At 41.3% G+C, this 21,148-nt stretch overlaps 1 protein-coding gene across 3 annotated transcripts in view; it reads right to left on the bottom strand.

Annotated features, from left to right (window-relative positions):
- The window catches only part of LOC147700862 (rap1 GTPase-activating protein 1-like), a 332,204-nt gene that overhangs the window by 43,124 nt on the left and 267,932 nt on the right, over window positions 1–21,148 (bottom strand). For all 3 annotated transcript variants that reach the window (XR_015297415.1, XM_086929761.1, XM_086929762.1), the window contains exons 17-20: window positions 18,914–19,045; window positions 10,260–10,397; window positions 2,560–2,663; window positions 467–586 (exon numbers count right to left, since the gene is read on the bottom strand). Coding sequence is in view for 2 of the 3 variants with exons in the window: in XM_086929761.1 (XP_086785887.1) it covers window positions 467–586; window positions 2,560–2,663; window positions 10,260–10,397; window positions 18,914–19,045 (494 nt within the window). In the remaining variant the exon portion in view is untranslated. The remainder of the gene's footprint in view (window positions 1–466; window positions 587–2,559; window positions 2,664–10,259; window positions 10,398–18,913; window positions 19,046–21,148) is intronic.

Raw genomic sequence — 21,148 nt, 5'->3', positions numbered from 1 at the left:
AATGCTTACTTGTTAAGAGCGAACATATCATCCCTTAAGGTTTCAAGGTGCTGGGGGTGGTCGAGGAGATTAACCCCACCCATGCTCATGACGAACCACGGCCTGCCCACGCGCAGCTATTTCCCCACCTGTGCTGGAGAATTAATGAGTGGGCGGGTCTGTGACGAGCTCAGCTCGTCATGAGCACAGCTCTACTGTGAGTCATGATGAGCTGAGCCCTTCATGAGCACAGCTGGGTCGTGGACCCCCTCCCCCCGCACCGTGGGGGAATTATCCCAGCTGCCAAGGGGTTCAGTGAGCTATTGCCCTGGGAAGGTGCTATTATCACCACAATACCATGACCCTGATGACGTCTTGGCCATAATGTTTCAAACTCCCCATTCTCGGAGTGCGTCTCCACAGGCACTCCTCCGTCTTCAGACCTATAGATCGGGCCGTTGATGAGACGGTGGCATTCAAGGCTTACCGATTCTTTCTGTTTGGGATCTCAGGAGAGCTTGGGCTGGAGGAGCCATCTGACTTCTCGAAGATACTGGAAGGGCCATCGAGGCCTTTGTGGAGCCGCTCACTGGCCTCCCCCTGGGAACTGCAGAAGGAAAATAGGTGTCTGTAAAGTTCAGATGTTACCTGAAAATTCCAAAGCAAGTCGCGTCATATTCAGAGCACTGCATGATTTAGCGCAAGAACCCAATGGTCTTCTAGATCAGCTGTCAATAGTAAAAGCCATAGGCCAGATTCACAAAGGTTTAGCGTCGGGTTAGCATTACTTTTGTAATGCTAACTTGACGCTAAACCTATTTAGGGATTAACAAACCAATGCTAATTGACATTAGTGATGTTTTGTATGGAAAAGTAACTCAAAGCAGCGTGAAACGCTGCTTTGCACTACTTTGTGTCAAGGGGGTGTTACATGGGTGGTACATGGGCATTCCCATGCAAGCACCCATGCTTTTTGATGCTTAACCCTATCTACTAGCATTAATAGACAGGGTTTAGTGCCAAATATAGAGGCTGCTGGAAAGCAAGAGTTAAAAGGAGAACATTTTTAACTTCTCCTTTCTTTTCCCACCTTGCATGTCTGCTGCACTGTGCAGCACACATACAGAATGAAAAGGTTTTACACTTATCTAGCCATAGTATTTTGTACTGGAAGGGTACCTTTCAAGACAATACCTATCGTAGGCTCAGGCATACACCCTAGCACAATGGTACTAAGGTGTGTGACTGGCACACAGCAGCTGAAATCAGAGAGCCGGTGCTAGGGAAAGGCGAGAGGAGAGGCATTTCTCTGTGAATATGGCGCTCTCCTGCTCTCGCTCTGTCGCGCAATGCACTGCAGAGCAGCCTCTTTGGGTTCTGGCCACGTGACATGACACCTTACAGAATCCAGGCCATGGGGTTCTAATGTCACCAACCAAATATGTCAAGTTAAAGAGGAAAGGGACAGAGGTGATGTTCTAGCTCAACATGAGTGCATTTATGGTTATGCTCATAGAACCTTCGAGGGTTGATCAGTTTGAGACCAAAGCAGCATATGCCTGTCCCTAGAAAACAAGAAGTGGAGTTACTAATATGTTGCACAATGCAACGCAGCAAACAAAATTGCGTTATGTGAGAGGGCGAGAGCAGGTCAATGCCATATAAACTGATATATGACACTGTAGTTCTTTTCCCCAACCCTACACTCTTTGAGGTTGCATAGCACCACACACCAGATTACAACAGAGTGTGTGTGATGTGCATAATGTCTAACATAGGTTTTGTACTGGAAGGATACCCTCTCTTTCGTGTTCTATGTCCACTTCTCCACCTCTCCCTCTGTAATAGTCTCTCGCTCTTCCTTAATTATTTGTAGTGGTGAGTAACTTTTTGTCTGTCTCGCTCTTTGCACCCATATTATTATTTTTGTTTTAATTAGGTTTCCATCCATTTTTTTTTCTTTGCAAAGTTTGTCCGTCTAACCAATACAGGGAGAGCATGGGTATAGTGCTGATGTCACTGAGATAGAGTCTTCTTCCTTACAACTGCTGTCCCTTTGTTTGTACTGTATATCTGTGTGTCTCTAGCGAGATTGTCTCAATACCAGCAGTCGCTACCATCCGTGGTGAGAAAGCTACTGCTCAAGTTTAAAATCTAGTTGAGTGGCAGCAAAGTAGCAGCACCCTTTGGCGCGCACGTGCTGTGGCTTGCAATGATTTTGCAGTATGGACTAAGCCTACGGCGCTAAAAATCAGCGCGACATGCTGATTCCGCCCGCTCACTGGACTCTTTGGAATCTCACGAGTTTTCAGGTCACTCTTGGAATTCTGCAGACTGAAACTCTGCGAGTTACGCCCAACCCTAGTTTAAGGATGGCCTTTTCCATTCCTGGCTTTAAAGTCAGCTAAGACATTTTTAGTTTTGATTCTGAGGTGTTTTATAAATTTCAATTGCATTCTCATTTTTCTTATGTAATTTGATTCACTTAAAATGTGTGCTGCCTATTTTGCAACCATCCTTGACCCTAAAGATGGATATAGACCTGTAGGGAACTGGAAAACAAAATCAAGTTTATCCTACCTTCCCTCCTCCTGAATGTTCTCTATGCCGATAGCGCTGCTTCGCCGTCCACGCAGGCGGCTTCCCCTGGACCTTGATGGGCTTCTGCAGGGGAGAGCAAAGGACTACACACAAGAAAACAGGAAATGGAGTGCAACAATTAACCAAGGCAACTGGAGGATACATTTTCTAACTTGATTTTATCTTTTTGTAATTCAGGGCATCTATTCTATGTCCAATAAGGTTGGCACCATGGCAGATGTTCAGAATTACACACAAAATTGTGTTGGTCAACAGGGAGTTAGAAGTATGTCCCTGCTGCATCACAATTATCCAGAGGGATTTGATGAGATTGGATAAAAACTCCTCAAACACAATTTTTTGGTAAAACGTTCGTTAAAATCACTTTCTCCTAGCAGATTTGGCTACCCCTCCCTATGTTTTCCTCAATTCGACGTCTCTCCTTCGGGATTTCTTTCACGTCTTTACAGAATGAATTAATTTTAAACTCCCATCGTGCACAATGCTGTAGTTTATAGTTCAGTCACGCAGTCCACACAGATTTTTTCAAATTGTGTTTCAAGTGCCTGTGGTAAAGTTCTGGTTTAAAACCTTGTCTTCAATGTATACTTGGAGCTAAGGGGCCGATTCACAGAACTAACTGAAGACAAAATCCTAAACTTACTACTTTTGGTACTCACAGAAGTTAGGATTTTGTCTTAAGTAAGTCTTAAGACAAACTTAAGTCAGACTTAAGACAAACTTAGTAAAAAATCCTAACTTAAGTATGTCTTAAGTCTGTCTTAAGACAAACTTAAGACATAATCCTAACTTCTGTGAATACCAAAAGTAGTACGTTTAGGATTTTGTCTTAAGTTAGTTCTATGAATCGAGCTCAAAGTGTTTTTTCCACATCTTTATTTCACAGGCCTGTTGTTCTTGATTGGTAAGAATCATTTTATTGCTATGGAATGTGGTGCAAGTGCATTCAAATCATTTGATTCCTACATTTTCATTTTTTTTAAAGGAGGCATCTGAAGACAAAGTGAATAGGCGTGTGTAACAAGCACTGATTGATTGATTGATTGATTGATTGATTGATTGATTGATTGATTGATTTGATGTGGAGATGAAGCTTTGCTATCAGCTGGGCATCTGTGAGCCCCGACTGATACTACCCCTACAGACAGGAAAGCTGACCAGGGAGCAACTTCATGAGTAGGCTGAGATGGTCCGAGGAGCAACACTCATGTTCACCACATCCATGGGCGCTGAGCACTAAAGGATGCATGTGAAATAACCCCCAGGATGTCCCAACTTTTAGGCCTCAGAATCTATGAAAATCTATGGACATGTGGTTACGGGTTTAATTTAACCTGCTTTGAGGTTGCCTGACTAATCACAGTTTTACCGGTGGGTGAAGAGTGGCCCGCTCACTGCTCCTAGTGGTGACAGGGAGAACCTCATGAGGATCCCAGAACCAATCAGGTATTGCAGACGATGACGCCCACCACCCTGCCGTTATTATTATTACTATTATTTTTACTACTGAGGAAATCAGATCATCTTTCTGACTTGACCTGTCGGCAGCCTTTGTCACCGTCAATCATACTCTCCAGGTTGACCGTTTGTAAATCATCGGGGTTAAAGACGCAGCCCCTGCACTTCATCACTCATTTCTTACTAATAGGACTCAATTGGTAACTCACAAGGGATACCTGTAAAACAGGTGGGAAATCTATGTGTTCTCATAGATGTCAAGCTCACCTACAAAGAGCAAGTCAATTCTGTCATCTCTTCCTCTTTCTACATTCTGAGAAAGATAAAGAAAATCTCACACCTGATTCCGTTTGACTCCTTAAAGATGGTGGTAACTGCCTCAGTTCTGGCCAGACTAGACTATTGCAATTTTCCCAAAATTACAAAATAGACCACTGAATAAACAACAAGCAATGCAGAACCCTGCAGCACAGATGCTCATTAACATCCCAGATTTGAATTGGCATCCCAGGTCCTACGGAAGATACATTGGCTGCCTATTGGGCGGTGCATTGCCTTTAAGGCTCTCTGTTTAGTGTATAAGGCACTTCATGGAATTGGCCCTGACTACCCGAAGAATAACCTTAAATGGTACTTTTCAGGTATATCCCGAACCTCTAGCCACCCTTACCCACAAGGAAATGTTGTGGGGAGGCAAGAGGATCATTAGATATACTGCCCTTAAATGGAATAGTCTCCCTCAATCTCTGAAATCTTCAACCACTCTCTTTGCTTTCAGAAAGTCTCTGAAAACCTGGCTTTTTCCAACAAAGGCACTTTTTCCATTGATCACAGACAGTGCCAAGATGCCTCCGGGTATACGTTGCGCTTTACAGATTCGCCCAATATCAATTATGGGGCACGGCCTATCTATACAGAGGCTACAGCTTCATGGTGGAGAAGAGCCATTAATGAGCTGTATCAGAGAGTAAAATACATTTTGAGCCACACGCCGTTTTGGGTAAAGAATACATTAAAACAATGTTGGAAGAACAGATTTTCATTTTTAACATTTTCTTTAAATGAAAGGCGAAAGTGCATTAACATGTATGTAAGATGTTTGAGGTACGATTAATGCAAAGTTGTGGAGACGTAGGGGTCACCATTGTGCTGGGTTCATTGTAAAGCCCCCAGAAAAATGGGTGGGAGAAGAAGCTCTGGGACCCCAGACAGTGACAGTCCTTTCCCCAGTTAACCTTCACCATTGTGAACAAAGGGGAACATGTTATATTCTCTCCACCTAGCACAAGACTAGGGTCTCAGCCCCAAAAGGGCTGTCCAATAAATCAACTAAAGAGGTCAGTACAAATACCTCTACCCCAGGTTAGCACAACATTTTTTCCATAAATAGTGGGGTTTGTCCAGTTGGGGAAGATAGATGGGATAAATCTAAAGAAGGCTACATTGGAAGCCTTTACGAATGTGGTTGTTCATACGAGATATGAGTAATGGTGAACTTATATAAAAGCTGTGTTACTTTTGTAAGAACGTAGGCCTAACTTCGTCCTACTGAGAGAGGAGTTAGAACCGTATTTAGAGTGCGTAGGGTGGACCACTGTGTCGCAAACACTATGAATGTCTCATCCTTTGTAGCTCATGGCACTGCAATACGTCAGACAAGATATCAGCCAGGTTTTGACAGAGTATCCCATCCACGAAACTCAAAGTAAGGTTGTGAGTCTAGAATCAGTGGCTTCCTGGACAGCATACACAGCATGAGTAGATAAAACCCCCTTTGTCCTTGTCTTCTAGAATTCCTTTTGCAGAGTAATAAGCTCTTTCCATTCATCTAAGGCTCAGGACACAGACCCTAACTACATACCACACATGCAGCAGCTTGTTTGTCGCTATATTGTTGTTGAAAAATTGATCAACCAAAACTTTGCATCAACTGTATCGCCTCATCGTCTAGGACTACATTGTGAAAGTAAGTATATGCTCACTGTACTTAACTCCACATCTTTCATCTAGACTTATGTTACAATATAGTGTTAGAGTTAATCTTGTGGATGCAATATTTTAGTAGGTTCTATATTTCACTGACCAATAAAAAACATATTGGGGTGTGTAGTTGATGGAGCGAGGTAAAAAGCTAAATTTTGTATACCTCTCGTGAAGTCACTTTCCCATAACAGTAACATGAACTAATCGTGTGGTTTTGAAAAAACGAATCAACATAGAATAGAATGCACCCACAAAATACACGTGGGATACTACAATTGCTTGTGTTGCAACCATAATCGACTAACTGAGTGATAATATGATGTCTGAAAGTAACGCTAAAGCTATAATTTAACCAAAAGCGGCATAAATGTGCTTACTGTTTGTGGCAAAAACATGAAGACAGATGAGCAAATCACGCATAAATGTAGCTTTATTTGTTAGGTAATAACTAACAGGGATACCTTAGTAAGGGGGAGGTAAACAGAAGGGCTATAATTCAATAATTAACGTTCACTTGTGCTTGTTTCTATAATAGTTTCCGTTGTGGCCTGTGAGGCCTAGTCCAAGATGGACAATTTCCATGACTCCGAGATTAAAGTGAAGTACGCATGCGCTTGCTGAATGGAGCTGCAGACGCGTATGAGCTGACTGTGCTGAAAGGAACAGGTCAAGGACGATGTGCTCTGAAACCCTGACTGACTGCCAATAAAAATGGACATCCGTATTGTAAACCCTGGGAAAAAAAGCTTAAAATTACAATTTAAAGAACATGATGGAACTAGTAACCCTAAAGACAATGGTCAAATTCATTTATCTGACTCTGCTGAAGTCAAGTAATAAGATGATGAGGTTATGCTCATCCACCCCTTCAACCAACCAATTAGAATCGTCGGAGACCCCAAATGTTACCAAACTTAGGTAGTTTAGCTAGGGGAAAAGGGTATAAAAGAATAGGTCCGGAGTTTAGAATAAAGCTCTCTTTTCGATTTCTATCTGTGTATCCTGACATGCTGCCAGATTGCTGAATTTCCTTGGAGCGTAAGAACTTAAACTTTAGAAATTTATACTTTATTTGAATGAGTATGGAGTCTTTAGATGAGGGTAAATAGCTTGAGGGAATAGAGAAATGGACTTTGGGAACTATTTTGTGTTTTGCTAATACTCATATCTTGTAAATGTCAAATAATGCATTCATTTCTTTGAACTTAAAATTAAATGAAATATAAATGTGTGAGCTAAAATTATTTTTCTTTCCTTATAACAAATTGCAATAAATGAATTTAAAGTGAATAAATACTGATTATGCTAGGAGAATCCTCTTTAAATAAAAATTAGATAAATGAAGAATGAAGCTGGTCTTGTTCATTCTTAGCCTAATTTTTACTAGCAGATCTATCGCCAACATGGTGGTGTGTTTGAATTCATGTTCTCGTTGATATAAAGCCATGGTAAATGAATTAAAACTGCAGATGTATATAATATAAATAGTTAGTTTGATTTAAACACTCCGCTATAATACAGCAGCTCTCCTTTGATTCATACCGATCCATGAAGTAGGGAGAAAGTGTGTATGAAGGATTCACAGTGTTATGGGCCCCACTGATGAATAAGTGCATTATTTGATACTTCAGGGAAAGGTAATGGAGTTTTAGAAATAATTTCTGGAGTAGCGCTGCATCATACACATGTACTTCATTGTATTCATCATACTGCCTATGGATTTTCCTACAGGGACCCATGCTTATTGTTCCTAGAAAAATACCCACTCTAGATTGCTGCTGGGGGTTACACCAGGTATGGGTATTTTAATTCCAATTTAGAGGCAGCTATCACTCATTTGGACCCTAGAGGTGAGCCTTGAGGACTCAAAGAGATGAGGCAATGAGTGGCCTGGAATGGGTTGAGAGAGCATGGGAAGTGAATCAGCATAGTTCAGCATAGTTCTTATCATTCAAGTTAGGTAAGATGCAATGCAAACCCAATTGCTTTTTAAAATCCCCAGGAGCTCCCTGCTATTCAGCTTATTATTGTCATGAGTTCCCACTGGCACACAGGAGTCTCATAGGCGTAGGCATCAACCACAGACCGATGACTTATCAAGTGCACCTCAGAACATTCTAGTGGTCTTCTGACTTGAAGGACCTCTTGACCTGACTGCAAGCCAGCTGAGTGTACTGACAAATCAAGAAGAACAGCAAGTGAGCTTCCTAAGAGGAAATTCAAATATACCCACCGCTGAATAAATTATTGTTAAATCAAGTCAGCTTCAGAGCAATCAGAGCTATGTCTATTCAACTAGGTTTTTTTGATACCAAACTCTGTGTATTGCCACGTTCTGTTTAGAAGTTCCACAGCCCCCATCCTAAGAGCTTCTCCTATCTAGGATAGGACTGATGTGGCCCAGTGCAGGTTGCATGTAGATACAGGGATGAAGGCATCGGCCAAGCTTTCAGCCTCTTTCTCACTAAGGGTAAGAAATACAGAGGCTGCAGTGTTAAGGTCTCACCTTTGACTTTTAGAGCTGAGACTCATTAGGCCTGTCAATGTTTGAATGCTATCACTCATCGCTAAGAGGCAAAATTATGTCTGCTGGTTTAAAGAGACTAGTTCTTGATTCTTTACATTATGGGGTGCATCTTGTAGTAGATATGCCCCTTACAACTTGTTGTTTGGTGTCAGCCATCGATTGTGCCTATCCTGGCTGTGTGCCGGGGATGCCTCTGAGTGGTTTAGCAAAGTGTGACTATTTTAAGTAGCAATCAACTCAGAGACGCAGGTGCATATTTACAACAAAAGTGGCAGAGCGTGGGTTAATTCCAAGTAGCTAACGCTGCGCTAAGTCACTTTAGAAATATAAGGATGCACTGTATTTACAATAATACGGTTCACCCGAGTTTCGCCCCGCGCTGCTGCTAAATTCAGCTGCCTAGTGCAAACACTGGCGCCCTTGCACCATATTGCAAGGGTGTCTGCATTGAGGGAATGATTGATTATGGACAGGAAGGTGTGACTTCCTGCACATGAACAATAACTAATGGTGATTTGTAACTCCTGTGTGTGCTGCACTGTGTAGCACACTAGAAGTTGAACATCATTTTTTTTAAGATTGCACATAAACAATCAGTCATGGCATTTTGCTGTTTCTATGTGTGCTGCAGAATGAGGAGAAAACGATAGTTTATGTTGCGCATGTTGGGTCCCCACAATGGGCCGGATTCTCAGAACTAACTTACTACAAAATCCTAAATTTACTACCATTTTGGTATTCACAGAAGGCACTTACTCATTTTGGTATTCACAGAAGGCACTTACTCATTTTGGTATTCACAGAATGCACTTGCTCATTTTGGTATTCACAGAATGCACTTACTCATACTAACTTTATGTCCGTACTCGGGCTGGAGATTCCGGGCCGAAGGTGGAGATTCTGGCCCGGAGGTGGAGATTCCGGCCTGGTGGTGGAGATTCCGGGGCAGTGGTGGGGATTTCTAAATCTCCGCCACCGGCCAGAATCTCCCCCACCGGCTGGAATCTCCACCTCCAGGCCGGAATCTCCACCACAGGCCGGAATCTCCACCTCCAGGCCAGAATCTCCACCTCCAGGCCGGAATCTCCACCTTCAGGCCAGATTCTCCAGCCAGAGTGCGGAAATAAAGTTGGTATGAGGAAGTGCATTTTGTGAATTCCAAAATGAGTAAGTGCCTTCTGTGAATACCATAAATGAGTAAGTATCTTCTGTGAATACCAAAATGAGTAAGTGCCTTCTGTGAATACCAAAACGAGTAAGTGCCTTCTCTGAATACCAAAATGAGTAAGTGCCTTCTGTGAATACTAAAATGGTAGTACGTTTAGGATTTTGTAGTAAATTAGTTCTGTGAATCAGGCCCAATGTGTTACTAATCTCTCAGTTAAATGCATCTGCTGTTCCTGTATTATGTGCAAGATGGCTTCTTCTTGCCACAGATCATTGTATGCGGTGCTGTATATGGATACTCTCAAATACCATAACAAGGGCCACTGAAGTGGTTTAAGAATTAATTTTCTTTGGGTGGTGATAATCAGGAGCAGGATTGGAAACTTGTCTGGTAAACATCACATTTGGAAACAGAAAGTAGAAACCAATTATGTGGTGAAAGTACACTCAACTACAAAGGGGTGGATGCAAGCCCAGCTTGAAAGGAGGTAAGATAGACAATGAGGCATGGAAAATCACAGGAGGGTGGCACAGAAATACTTACCGCTGCAATCGCCTTTGATCCCTCTGCAACACTGTGGGTGAGGACAAGGCTGGCCACTGCTGGACGGGATTGAGAAGGGGGTTTCTTCAGGGTGATACCCAGCGTATCTAAGCTCTGACTGCGTCCGCGGATCACTCTCTGGACAAACATAAGGAGAGACAGACAGACAGACAGACATGTAGGAAGAAAGCACCAAAGTTGGAAGTGGGGAGAAGGAGTTGGGAAGAGATTGACCAAGAGAGGCAAATACAATTGGAAACGTGCAAACCACAGAGGAAGAGAAGAGACAGCAGAGTGAAAGAGACACACAGATATACACTACAAAAAAAGGGACAACAGTTGTAAGGAAGACTCTTTTTTCAGTCACATCAATTACTGTATCCATGCTCTCCCAGTATGGGTTAGACAGACAAACTTGGCAAAGAGAAAAAAATGAATGGAAACCTAATCACCACTACAAATAATAAGGAAACGAGAGAAAATGGTACAGCGGGAGAGGTGGAGAAGTAGACATAGAACAAGAGAGATGTTCAGACAAGCCTTCTCCAGAAACGGAGTAGGAGACTCATGCTTTGGTCTCAAGGGCTGCTCACAGGCGCAAGAGGGGAAGAGCCACTCATCTGGTTTTTCAACATATTTCTTGATAGAAGAAAGGAGCAGAGACAGAAAGACAAAGATAAAGAGGGGAGACAGAGGGAAGTCAGAGACACACATGGGACAAAATGATCACAGAGAGCGTGGAGGGACAAATTAGGAGATATGAAGAGAAAACCCTCATAGATACCATTTTAAAGCTCTTGTGAGCATCATTTGCAATTGAAATAAGTGTCCAGTCTTAATTTTCCATCGCAGTGCATTTGATAACGTCGGTATTAATGATGTTCACTGTATACAAATTGTAAAATTTTAAATGAAATGTGAACAGAATGTGGGTTAGACCCATGTGTTAAAGGCCAAGGGAGAACCTTATCACCCATACTAAGGCCTCAACAGCAACAGAATGAGCAAGGTCAGGCAGGTGTCATCAGAATCCAGGATGGGATCCTGACTCCACAGTGGTGCCTGGGAGGACACAACTTCAGCTTTATCTACAGGTAGTTAAGGAATCTGACATGTCTTACTCTTTACAAAACCAAATGCATAAACAATTGAATAAAGATACACATGTTGCAAAGAAGCAAAATTGCATTTTCATATTTAGGCAAATCTAGGCTGCTGAGATGAGCAAGTAAGACATAGAAAAGTTGACCATTGCGAGAAATATCAGTAGTGGCAAGGGACAGAAAGCCTATGAGACACGAGAAGGTGAAAAGAATGGCATAACGTTAATTTGGCTAGGGATAGAGATTATTTCCACACAAAGAAAATATTGCTCAAGTGAAAGATTTAGTTTTACCAATTCTCAAGTACAGTTCTATCTACATATGCATTTCCCAGAGAGATGGTGAAACACAATAGTGCAATGCCTGCTTATGCCCTGATCATTGCAACAAGAAGAGAAATATCACATATCCTCCCACAGCAACTTGACTCAGACTGCATTAGGCCTGTGGCAAGACTCCTCTAACCCAAACATATACTGTATATGCTTAGATTAACCCATTGGCCGTGGGGGTAATTCCCCAGCTGTGCTGGGGGGTGCTCATGACGAGCTCGACTCGTCATGCAGCACGGAGGCACTGTGCTCATGATGAGCTGAGCTCTTCATGACCACGCCCGTTTGAAAGGAACACAGCACAGCGGGGGAATAATCCCTGCGTGTGAGCGCCGGGTGGTTCACGACGAGCTGAGCTCATCATGAGTATGGGAGGGGTTAAACAGTAATGGAAGTAGTCTTTGTCCAGACCCAGACCCTCATCATTTTTAGTGTAACTGTTGTAATTGATGATAGTGCAATCTTAAGAAATTGGTGGCTGTCACATTCAGAAATACAGCAGTTCGTGAACAGTATAATTCTTAGACAACTCCTACCTGCTTGTGCTCCTGCCTCTGATTTGTGACATGGCATTTGACTCCCAGCTGGTAACACTTCTAAAACTTTTTGTTTACCATTGAATTTGTAAATACTGCTGTACCTAGTGGTTATAGGGTAAGATTTTTTTCTGCAACTGGTATCACTCTTGACAAAGTAATTGCATATGTCCTTTAACTTCAAACTCATTGTACTCTGCTACCCCAGATACAGATGGTTCAAATTCCCGAAGGGTTTAAAAGCCACAAGGGTGTCTCGAATCTTCTATTTTGTGATCTTGCCTTCTGTCGAAGACCAATTTGGACAAAGCCAATTCTTTCAGCAGGTTTCGGGTCAGCCCATTGCTTACCGTTGGTTTGTTTTGTTGTCAATCTCATTTGTTTGCTTCTTAGTCAATGGCTTTCCTTCCTGTTCTCGTGTTTGTCCCTCTCCTTTTGACAGGATGATTTGTATCCATCCTTGACTCCACATCACGGAACAGGTGTCATCAACCACGCCTTGGACTCTTACACATAAGCCATCCTCACTCACAATCTGGCAATCACTTGCCTGCAATTTGTCGGGATTTTAAGCTTCTCTACCCTACCAATTGACCCCACCAATCACTTGCAAGCACTAACACCGCCCCTAGCCCCACTATCAATGACTTCTAACTCCCTCTTCATCGACCACAAACTAATCCATCTCAGGTTTTCTTCTGAGAACTCAATAACCAGCAATCAATAAAAGAACCACTAATCATGGGTTCCCGAGTAGTGCTCTACTTGCCAGTCAGTGCTTAAATGCCTCGTTAGGAATAGCAGGTGCTATATAAATGCATTTACTACCCAATACAAGATATATGAGTACTTCAAGACACAGATTCTGCGTCTGCTGTGATTTTACTCAGGTGAAATGGAAGAAACCTACAGAAAATGCAATTTTTCACAACCTCTTCACTACAGCCAAAGTGTCGGAAGGTCCAGCTGGCAAATTTTACATTCCATGGATGGCACCTTTGGTTAAATACTTTGAGACAGCTCCCCAGTCCTATATGTTTGATCTCTGTCAGGGAGATCCACGATCGGGCTACTACGTGTCTTGAAATCTAACATCAGAGGAGGAGTGCAGCACATCTTCAGATTGTGGCATCTAAAGTCTAGGCTTGATAACATCATTTCAGGCAGAATAAATCTATGCACTATGATACATTGAACCCACTTTCCATCAAGTAAAACACTGTCTTATTCTTTGTAGTCAAATACAGCCTATGCCCAAAAGATATCTTCAGACAGCATTGTGTTGTTGCCATTTCTGTTCATCAAAGAAGACTGATCTTTTCACCTTGTCTTAATTGTGCCCCTCACCACTCAGTTCCTTGGTAACATGTCTATGCTGCCAGTGCCTCACTAGGACAACCCTCTAATAAACATCACAGAGGATCATCATTGCAACTTCTTGTAATGATATCATGACTTTCAGGTCTGAAACCTCATTACTTTCAATCTAGATAACATTTGTACTTTGTGAATCTTTGAGTACAACACCAAAACGTGGTATATTCTTCACAATAAAATACCATACTCCTAGGATCTAATTTTTAATTCTAAATGCCAATTTTCTGTCCACAAAATCAATTGTTGAGGGAGGCCCCACTCCATTCTGGATGAACAGCGGCTAAGAGGGATTTGGAGGAAGGCTTTTCGTCCCTAAAACAATCACAGTTTTCACTTATTAAGTCATTGGAGTGTCACTGGACTTCTGTGGCCACTCCTTTAAGTGGTCTTGCTGAGCACGTAAGGAGCATTGTGTGGGACTATCATTGATTGATTCACTTTTGTTGTCATGGAGCAAGCTAAACATTACTAGAGTGAGAATCGGATATCCTGGAGCATGTCTTTGGTAACCAGAAGTGAACGTGCAAGGGGCAAATGGAAGCCCAGTCCCAAGTGTTGACTAACACAATTGGAACTCTCATTCTTGCAGTGCAGTCCTTCTAGAAACCAATTAAATCATTGGATTCCGGAGCTTCCAAGAGAACCACTTCCAGTCATCGTATGATGCTATTTTTAAACTCAATCTCAAATAAGAGCTTTGAGTGAGATAGATGACAGTGATCTTAACTTGAGGGACATGTAGAAGTAGGAGCAATATATTTAATTGTCCCACATTGTACTCTAGAACAACTGACAGCCTATTGCCACTCAATTGACTTTACTGTTCTGTTTTAGATTAAGTACAATTGGGGCTACGGCATCCACGGCACATTGTAGAGGCTGCAAGACAAGAGCGTTCCAGTGGGCCTCCATCCACTTGCAAAACATGCAACTATACTCCTATTGGCACATGGGTCCTAATGTTTTGAACATTGGGTGGAACATTGATTCAGGATTGGCCAATTCCACCAGTATGGCACATATGAAGTAGAGATGCTGATAAAGTAGCATTATTAAATTGAGTTGCTTCATTTAACCCTTTGCCCCTTGACAATTGTATCTGTTCATGTCCTTTCATTGTGATATAGGACTTGATGACCCCTTAAGCTCTGTGACAGGGTTAAAGCTGTGAATCATGATACCTGACGTCTGCGATTAGTTCCTTGTACCTTTTTCTATAGCACAATGCTGAGTTTCCACAGGTGTTTGCACCTTGTTAACACACATGGTTGAGATTCTACATTACTGATAGTTATGGAGCCTGAATTAACTTCCAGGAATCAACATAGGTCCTTCAACTAATAAATTGCGGAACAAGTGCTATAGTGTATCTTATCAAAGATAAATTATGTTGATGTTGTTTTGAAACATGTATGTTTCTTTTAGGTTAACTACCAATGTATACCTGATAAAGTGGGCTTGCACAACAACTACAGGTTCTGTATAAAACAACTTGTTTAATTTCACTGAATTTATATTTTTCTTGCACATAACCTTGCAAAAGCTACGGTGTAAGGTCCTGAAGAAGGTCACTACATCTCTGTCAAGGGTATATGGTTGAAACATGTCGACCTATTGTTGTCTCTATGGCAGGTTGAATTCCCTCTTGCTTGGTTTTTAATCATCGCCCAGAGATGCCCCAATAAAGTTTATTGCGTACTCTAGTGGTAGTTTTATCCTATTTTTCACACTTTCACTTTTTGCTCTGTAACCCTCACCACACTCAGTTTATCCAAGGTAATAAGTATACCTCTCTCCTCAAAAACATCCCTGAGCTCCTCCCTTTCGGAGATGGGTTTGTAGCCTGCATCATGAGTAGGTTCTTGACACGAGGAGGTTACCCTATGATGAAGCATGCAACCTCTGGGTGGGTGAGGGAAACCGTCCTTTAAAAGGGACACTCCGCTAGCACTCTTTCTTGCTTATCCCCTTGTAGACCCAGGGCCTGACATCCACTGATAAAGTCAAAAGTTCAATCTCCCTCTTCATAGAATGACAACAGCATTATTTCCTCTGCATTCTCTAGAAGTCCACTATCATTCTTTACTGATTCAGTTTATATTTCATCATATATATCGGGTCTCTTATATGCACTATTCTTGCCAGTACCTTAAAATACCTACTTCTGCCACTGTTGTTCCTCGTGATAGGGTGAAGATACCTTCAAGGGATTTTAGTAAAACAAGAATTTTAGAATCACTTAAGGAATGAAATCGTTTGAGCTTAGTGATTTGAGCCCACTGGTGCTGGTTATGCAACAACAGAGATTTACATATATTCAAAACTGTCACTTATGAGTGATCAGAAAAAGAAGAGAGCAAAAAGGGATTGAAACACTGGTGTATATTTAAAAAAGTATTTAATCTTTTGTCAAATCAAGTTAAAATGTTGGGTACAAGATTAAAAACAATGACGCAGAAGGGAAAATACATTAATCAACACAGCCCTTGCTACATCAATTGCTCAAGCTTTTCTACCTATCACAAAATTAATTAAACATTCAATGGTATATAAAGCCACAGTCGATGTTTCGTTCTCTATTCTTTCGTGTGAGAGACCATCCTCAGGACATGGATTTCATATCTTGAGTACCCTAGAAACGATAACAGATTAATAATTAAAATACTGTCTCTATCCATTGACGGGATAGTCTACATAGTATATATAACACCCAAAGAAGCTCTCAATTATTGAAAGTGAACATTATATTTGAAAAAAACTATTAATGGAGACACAATCATAGCAGTTGTGAGATAACAGATTCAATCCATTTTAAGAGCTTTTAAATTTCAGCTAATATTTACACCATATATGGCATTCAAAGGATACATTCCACAAATAGAATCATCGTGTTTATTAGCTGAAATTTGAAAGCTCATAAAATGGATTGAATCTGTTATCTCACAACTGCTATGATTGTGTCTCCATTAATAGGTTTTTTCAAATATAATGTATTTTAATATTTAATTTTAATTATTAATCTGTTATCGTTTCTAGGGTACTCAAGATATGAAATCCATGTCCTGAGGATGGTCTCTCACACGAAAGAATAGAGACCGAAACGTCGACTGTGGCTTTATCTACCATTGAATGTTTAATTAATTTTGTGATAGGTAGAAAAGCTTGAGCAATTGATGTAGCAAGGGCTGTGTTGATTAATGTATTTTCCCTTCTGCGTCATTGTTTTTCATCTTGTACCCAACATTTTAACTTGATTTGACAAAAGATTAAATACTTTTTTTAAATATACACCCGTCTTTCAATCCCTTTTTGCTCTCTTCTTTTTCTGATCACTCGTAAGTGACAGTTTTGAATATATGTAAATCTCTGTTGTTGCATAACCAGCACCAGTGGGCTCGAATCACTAAGCCCACACAATTTCATTCCTTAAGTGATTCTAAAATTCTTGTTTTACTAAAATCCCTTGAAGGTATCTTCACCCTATCATACTTTTGCCCAAACCCTCAAAGGTATACTGGGTTGCCCACTTTCAATTCTCACTGTTGTTCCTCAGCACCATGTGAAATGCCATGCTTCTTGATTATTTTTAGTCCCCGAAATTCGATTTAATATACCAATCACTCAAATTTCATTGTAGTCCATCCATTATGATTTGTCTTCCAACCAACTACCTGTGATGGCTTGGAACATGGAATTACAGCACAGGGGTTCAGGAATTGACGATGAATCACATGATAGCCTCCACCATTTCACAGCTTCATTCCATGTCTCCCGGTTGTAGGTGGAAATTCATTTCTTTGCAGGTCACTTTTGGCCCAAAAATGGTCACCATTTCATGGAGACCTGTAAGAGGTAGCAAGTCAAAAATACTAATATGGCCTAGCAATCTGGATGAGTTGACTTCCTACAAGCATTGTGCCAGGCCACTTGCACACAGAAGCAAAGCACTTATAATCTGACCACACCAAGGATTTACAATGCTACTGAGCATAATTCTCCTTGTGACATCAGCTCTTCCATGATGCGCTGACTAAACACTTTACTCTGTTCTGGAGTCTATGCTTTCTGACCAAAGGCATTTATTGGATGTAGTAAACACAGTGGGCCTGATTTACAAAGATAAACGTACACTTTGGTGTAAGTTTACAATTTGTTGCTCTTCATGAACGAATTTTACGAGTAGTACCTTCACGACTGTAGAATCTCTGTGCTCGTGGCAGAGACACCATACACTTTTGAAATAGTCTTAAAGATACTACACGTAAAATTTGATCAAGAATAGCAACACATTGTAAACTTACACTAAAGTGCAAGTTTACCTTTGTGAATGAGGCCCAGTGATTCCCTTAGTTGGCCCGGATTCTATTCAGTGTGTGACTCACAAGTGAGTGACCTCCATCAGAACTACATACTTGGGAAGATGGACCGCAACTCACAGCCACTTACATCAATTTTAAGCATTTGATAAGGTGTGTGAAGAGTGGCATATCTCTCTTCTCTATCAAATCCAGCAATGTTTCTGTAACAAAGATATACACAAATCAGTTAAACGTGGCTTGAGGCCAAGGATTGCTCCAATCAACAACTTGAAGGAAGCATAGAATTTCTGACGTATAGATCACATTTGACTGACATCATAATTTGTTTAATATATATATATTTGTATTATTTCAATTATATATTTTTACATGATAGAGTTGTATTCTCTGTCACATTACACAATCCTATAATACACATATTTGAAGGGTACATTTCAGAGAAGACCTTGGTGTTTTATTGCTGCTTTAAGTGCACATGGATCATTTTGTCTTAAACAGGAAGTTAGAATTTGGTGGCCACATGCAGAAGAAGGTATCCACTCTGTCCTCCATTCCATGACCAGAGGGGCCCAGTACGACAATGTCCCACAATGTTTCCAACAAGATTCTGATTCTCCAAGGTGCTTCTCAGGCTTTGGCAGTGGTTAGCTGGAAATATTTGGCCTTTGGATTGTTTCCAAAGATTGGACCTCGCTAGAGATATTCCTTGGATGGACCTTGTGTTTGCTTTGAAGTTGAAAATAGATGAAGCCGAAGGATGGAAACAAGTGTTCAAGTTTCAAGACAACAAGTTGAAAATACGATTGTGTTCCGGTTATTGGGAATGATGATGATGGAATCAGTGTGACCAGCTCATGCTGTTGGTTGATGAGCCTTTCAAGCTAGAATGGAAGGTGATGAGAGGCCCTGCCATTGAACATGTGGAAACTCTCAGGTCTGAAACTGGTGAAAGTTATGAATAGATGATTACCTCCCACTCCTGCTCACCTTGAAGTTCTCAAAGAAGCCCCCTCCACCATTTTCCATCTTGTCATCATCGCTCACCAGTCCCATCATGCTCTGGCTGCGAAGTTGCAGCTCTTCGTACAAGCTTTCCATCAGGGCACCTCGGGTCCGTTCCTGCAGTACAGAAGTAGAAAAACATCTTCATGTGGGCTGCAGCAGTAATATTCAAGTCCTTTACCAAACAAAAAGCCTCAAGCAACTTCTCTGATACCATTCCTGCCTCCCAGGCTAGGGACCTTAATTCCCATCTCACACGCTACTGGATGAATGTCATCAACATCCTCTTGACAATCCAAAAATGATTTACTTACTGTTTTAGCAACCGTTCACAAAGGATCACACCTGACTTTGCTCTTTCACATCCTCTCTCTCTTCTTTATTCAGTACCTCGTAAAATCATCCTTAAATATGACTTTGTCTTGAACCTGTCGTAACTCTTCCACTCACTTTTGGCAAAAACTATAAAAACATGCTAATGATACACAAATTACTTGAAGGTGTACTTTCTGAATGATGCATGTTTTCATACCTTGGGCCTACTTCGGCGAGTCTTCCCTTTGCATCGGATTCTGCAAGAAAGGCTCTGACTCAGGCTCTCATACTGAGTCGCCTAGAATTTTGTAACGGTTTATTGCTCTCTGCTGATGAAGCATCAATCAATAAACTGCAGGTGGTTCAGAGAGCAGCGGCTCGATTGGTGCTGAACATGCCGCCCAGATCTGACTCAAGTCCTCCTTGGTTGCCAATACACCAACGGGCACAATTTAAGATCTGTTGCACTATCCACAAAGCATTACTCAATCTTAGTCCCAGCTATCTGTTGGAAATCATCATTCCCTATCACCCCGAGATCCTTGTGCTCCAGCTCTAAACATCTAATGAAGCTCTCCAGTATTAGGAGAGCGAGATTAGGAGGGAAATCTTGGACCGAAATACTGGAACAAACTTACCCTCTCCCTCAGAGAATTATCAAATCATCTAACTGTTAGGAAATTACTTAAAACCACTCGGTTTTATTTTTCAAAGGAAAAGTAAAGCCCTATAGCTGCCGCCACATAGTTGACATGCTTCCACAAAGCACAGAGATACTCCTCGGAGTTGATCCTGGCGCTATACAAACCCTTAAATAAATAAATAAATATCTTTCACATTCCACTCCCTACCCCCTGCCCCTCATTCTGCAACTCCAGGTTAACCCTGGTTAGACTTATTCAACAACCTCAATAGCATTACATCTACCATGGAAGCTTCCAGCTCTCTTTGTATCTTTCAAGATTCTAGATACAACCTACATTCACACATCAACAATATGGTTACAAATGTACTTTACCACTAATAAAAGCTAGGAGACCGGAAACTCTTTATCCATGAATATATATTCAAGACAGTAGTTCAATCTCTGACACTCTCCAGACTTTAGACATAATTCAATTTTCTCCTCAACACCTTATATCAAATTCCACTATTACCATCACTCACAGAAAATTGAAAAAAGCTTTTTTTATTTCTACCTTATTCTAAGTTTGTATATATCATTTCCTTATTCCCCCACCAGTTGCTCCCATCTTCAGTTGTTTATTTTTGCATTGCATTTTTCTTTATGTATCTAGGATCACTGTTATTTTACGTTGATCCCAATGAGCTGTTCTGAGTTCAGAAGTGAACACATGCCTGCCTTGAGAACAGCGCATTAGTTGAAAGGTAGACTGATTGAAAGCACCTCCATCTTCCACTGTGCAGACAGCTACCTAGTCTCCATTTCAAAGAGGGATAAAGACCTGGCTGACAATAAACATCCATCCACACACAGGAAAGGAAATGGAAGCTAAACAGAACTGGTACTGAGGCCAATGGATTTCTTCATTTGCAGTGGCCACACGCTTCTTTGCAAATGAGGGAAGTGCCCCCTTGGACCAGGCTGACAAACATGTATATCTGTATCTAATGATACAGATCTAAACAATCAGTGAGCCATCTGTAGCAGTTGTGCAAAAAGCTGACACATACACCTGTTGTGTCCCAGTGGCACTTTTATGTATTACAACCTCTGATGTTTATTTATTTTATTTGCCCTTTATGCATTCTCTCTGTGTAAAGGACTCTTGCACCCTGGAGCCCTCAGGGTGCTACATAACTCCATAGCTAGATACATTATAAAAACATTAACTAACAATGATAGACACACTCTTTTCAGAACATGTCGAGGCAAGCTGTCCA

Source organism: Lissotriton vulgaris, chromosome 7, assembly GCF_964263255.1.
Source record: "Lissotriton vulgaris chromosome 7, aLisVul1.2, whole genome shotgun sequence".
In the NCBI taxonomy this organism is placed as follows: Eukaryota; Metazoa; Chordata; class Amphibia; order Caudata; family Salamandridae; genus Lissotriton; species Lissotriton vulgaris.
The sequence above is the reverse complement of the archived record's forward strand: the minus strand, read 5'-3'. Positions and strand labels throughout refer to the sequence as shown.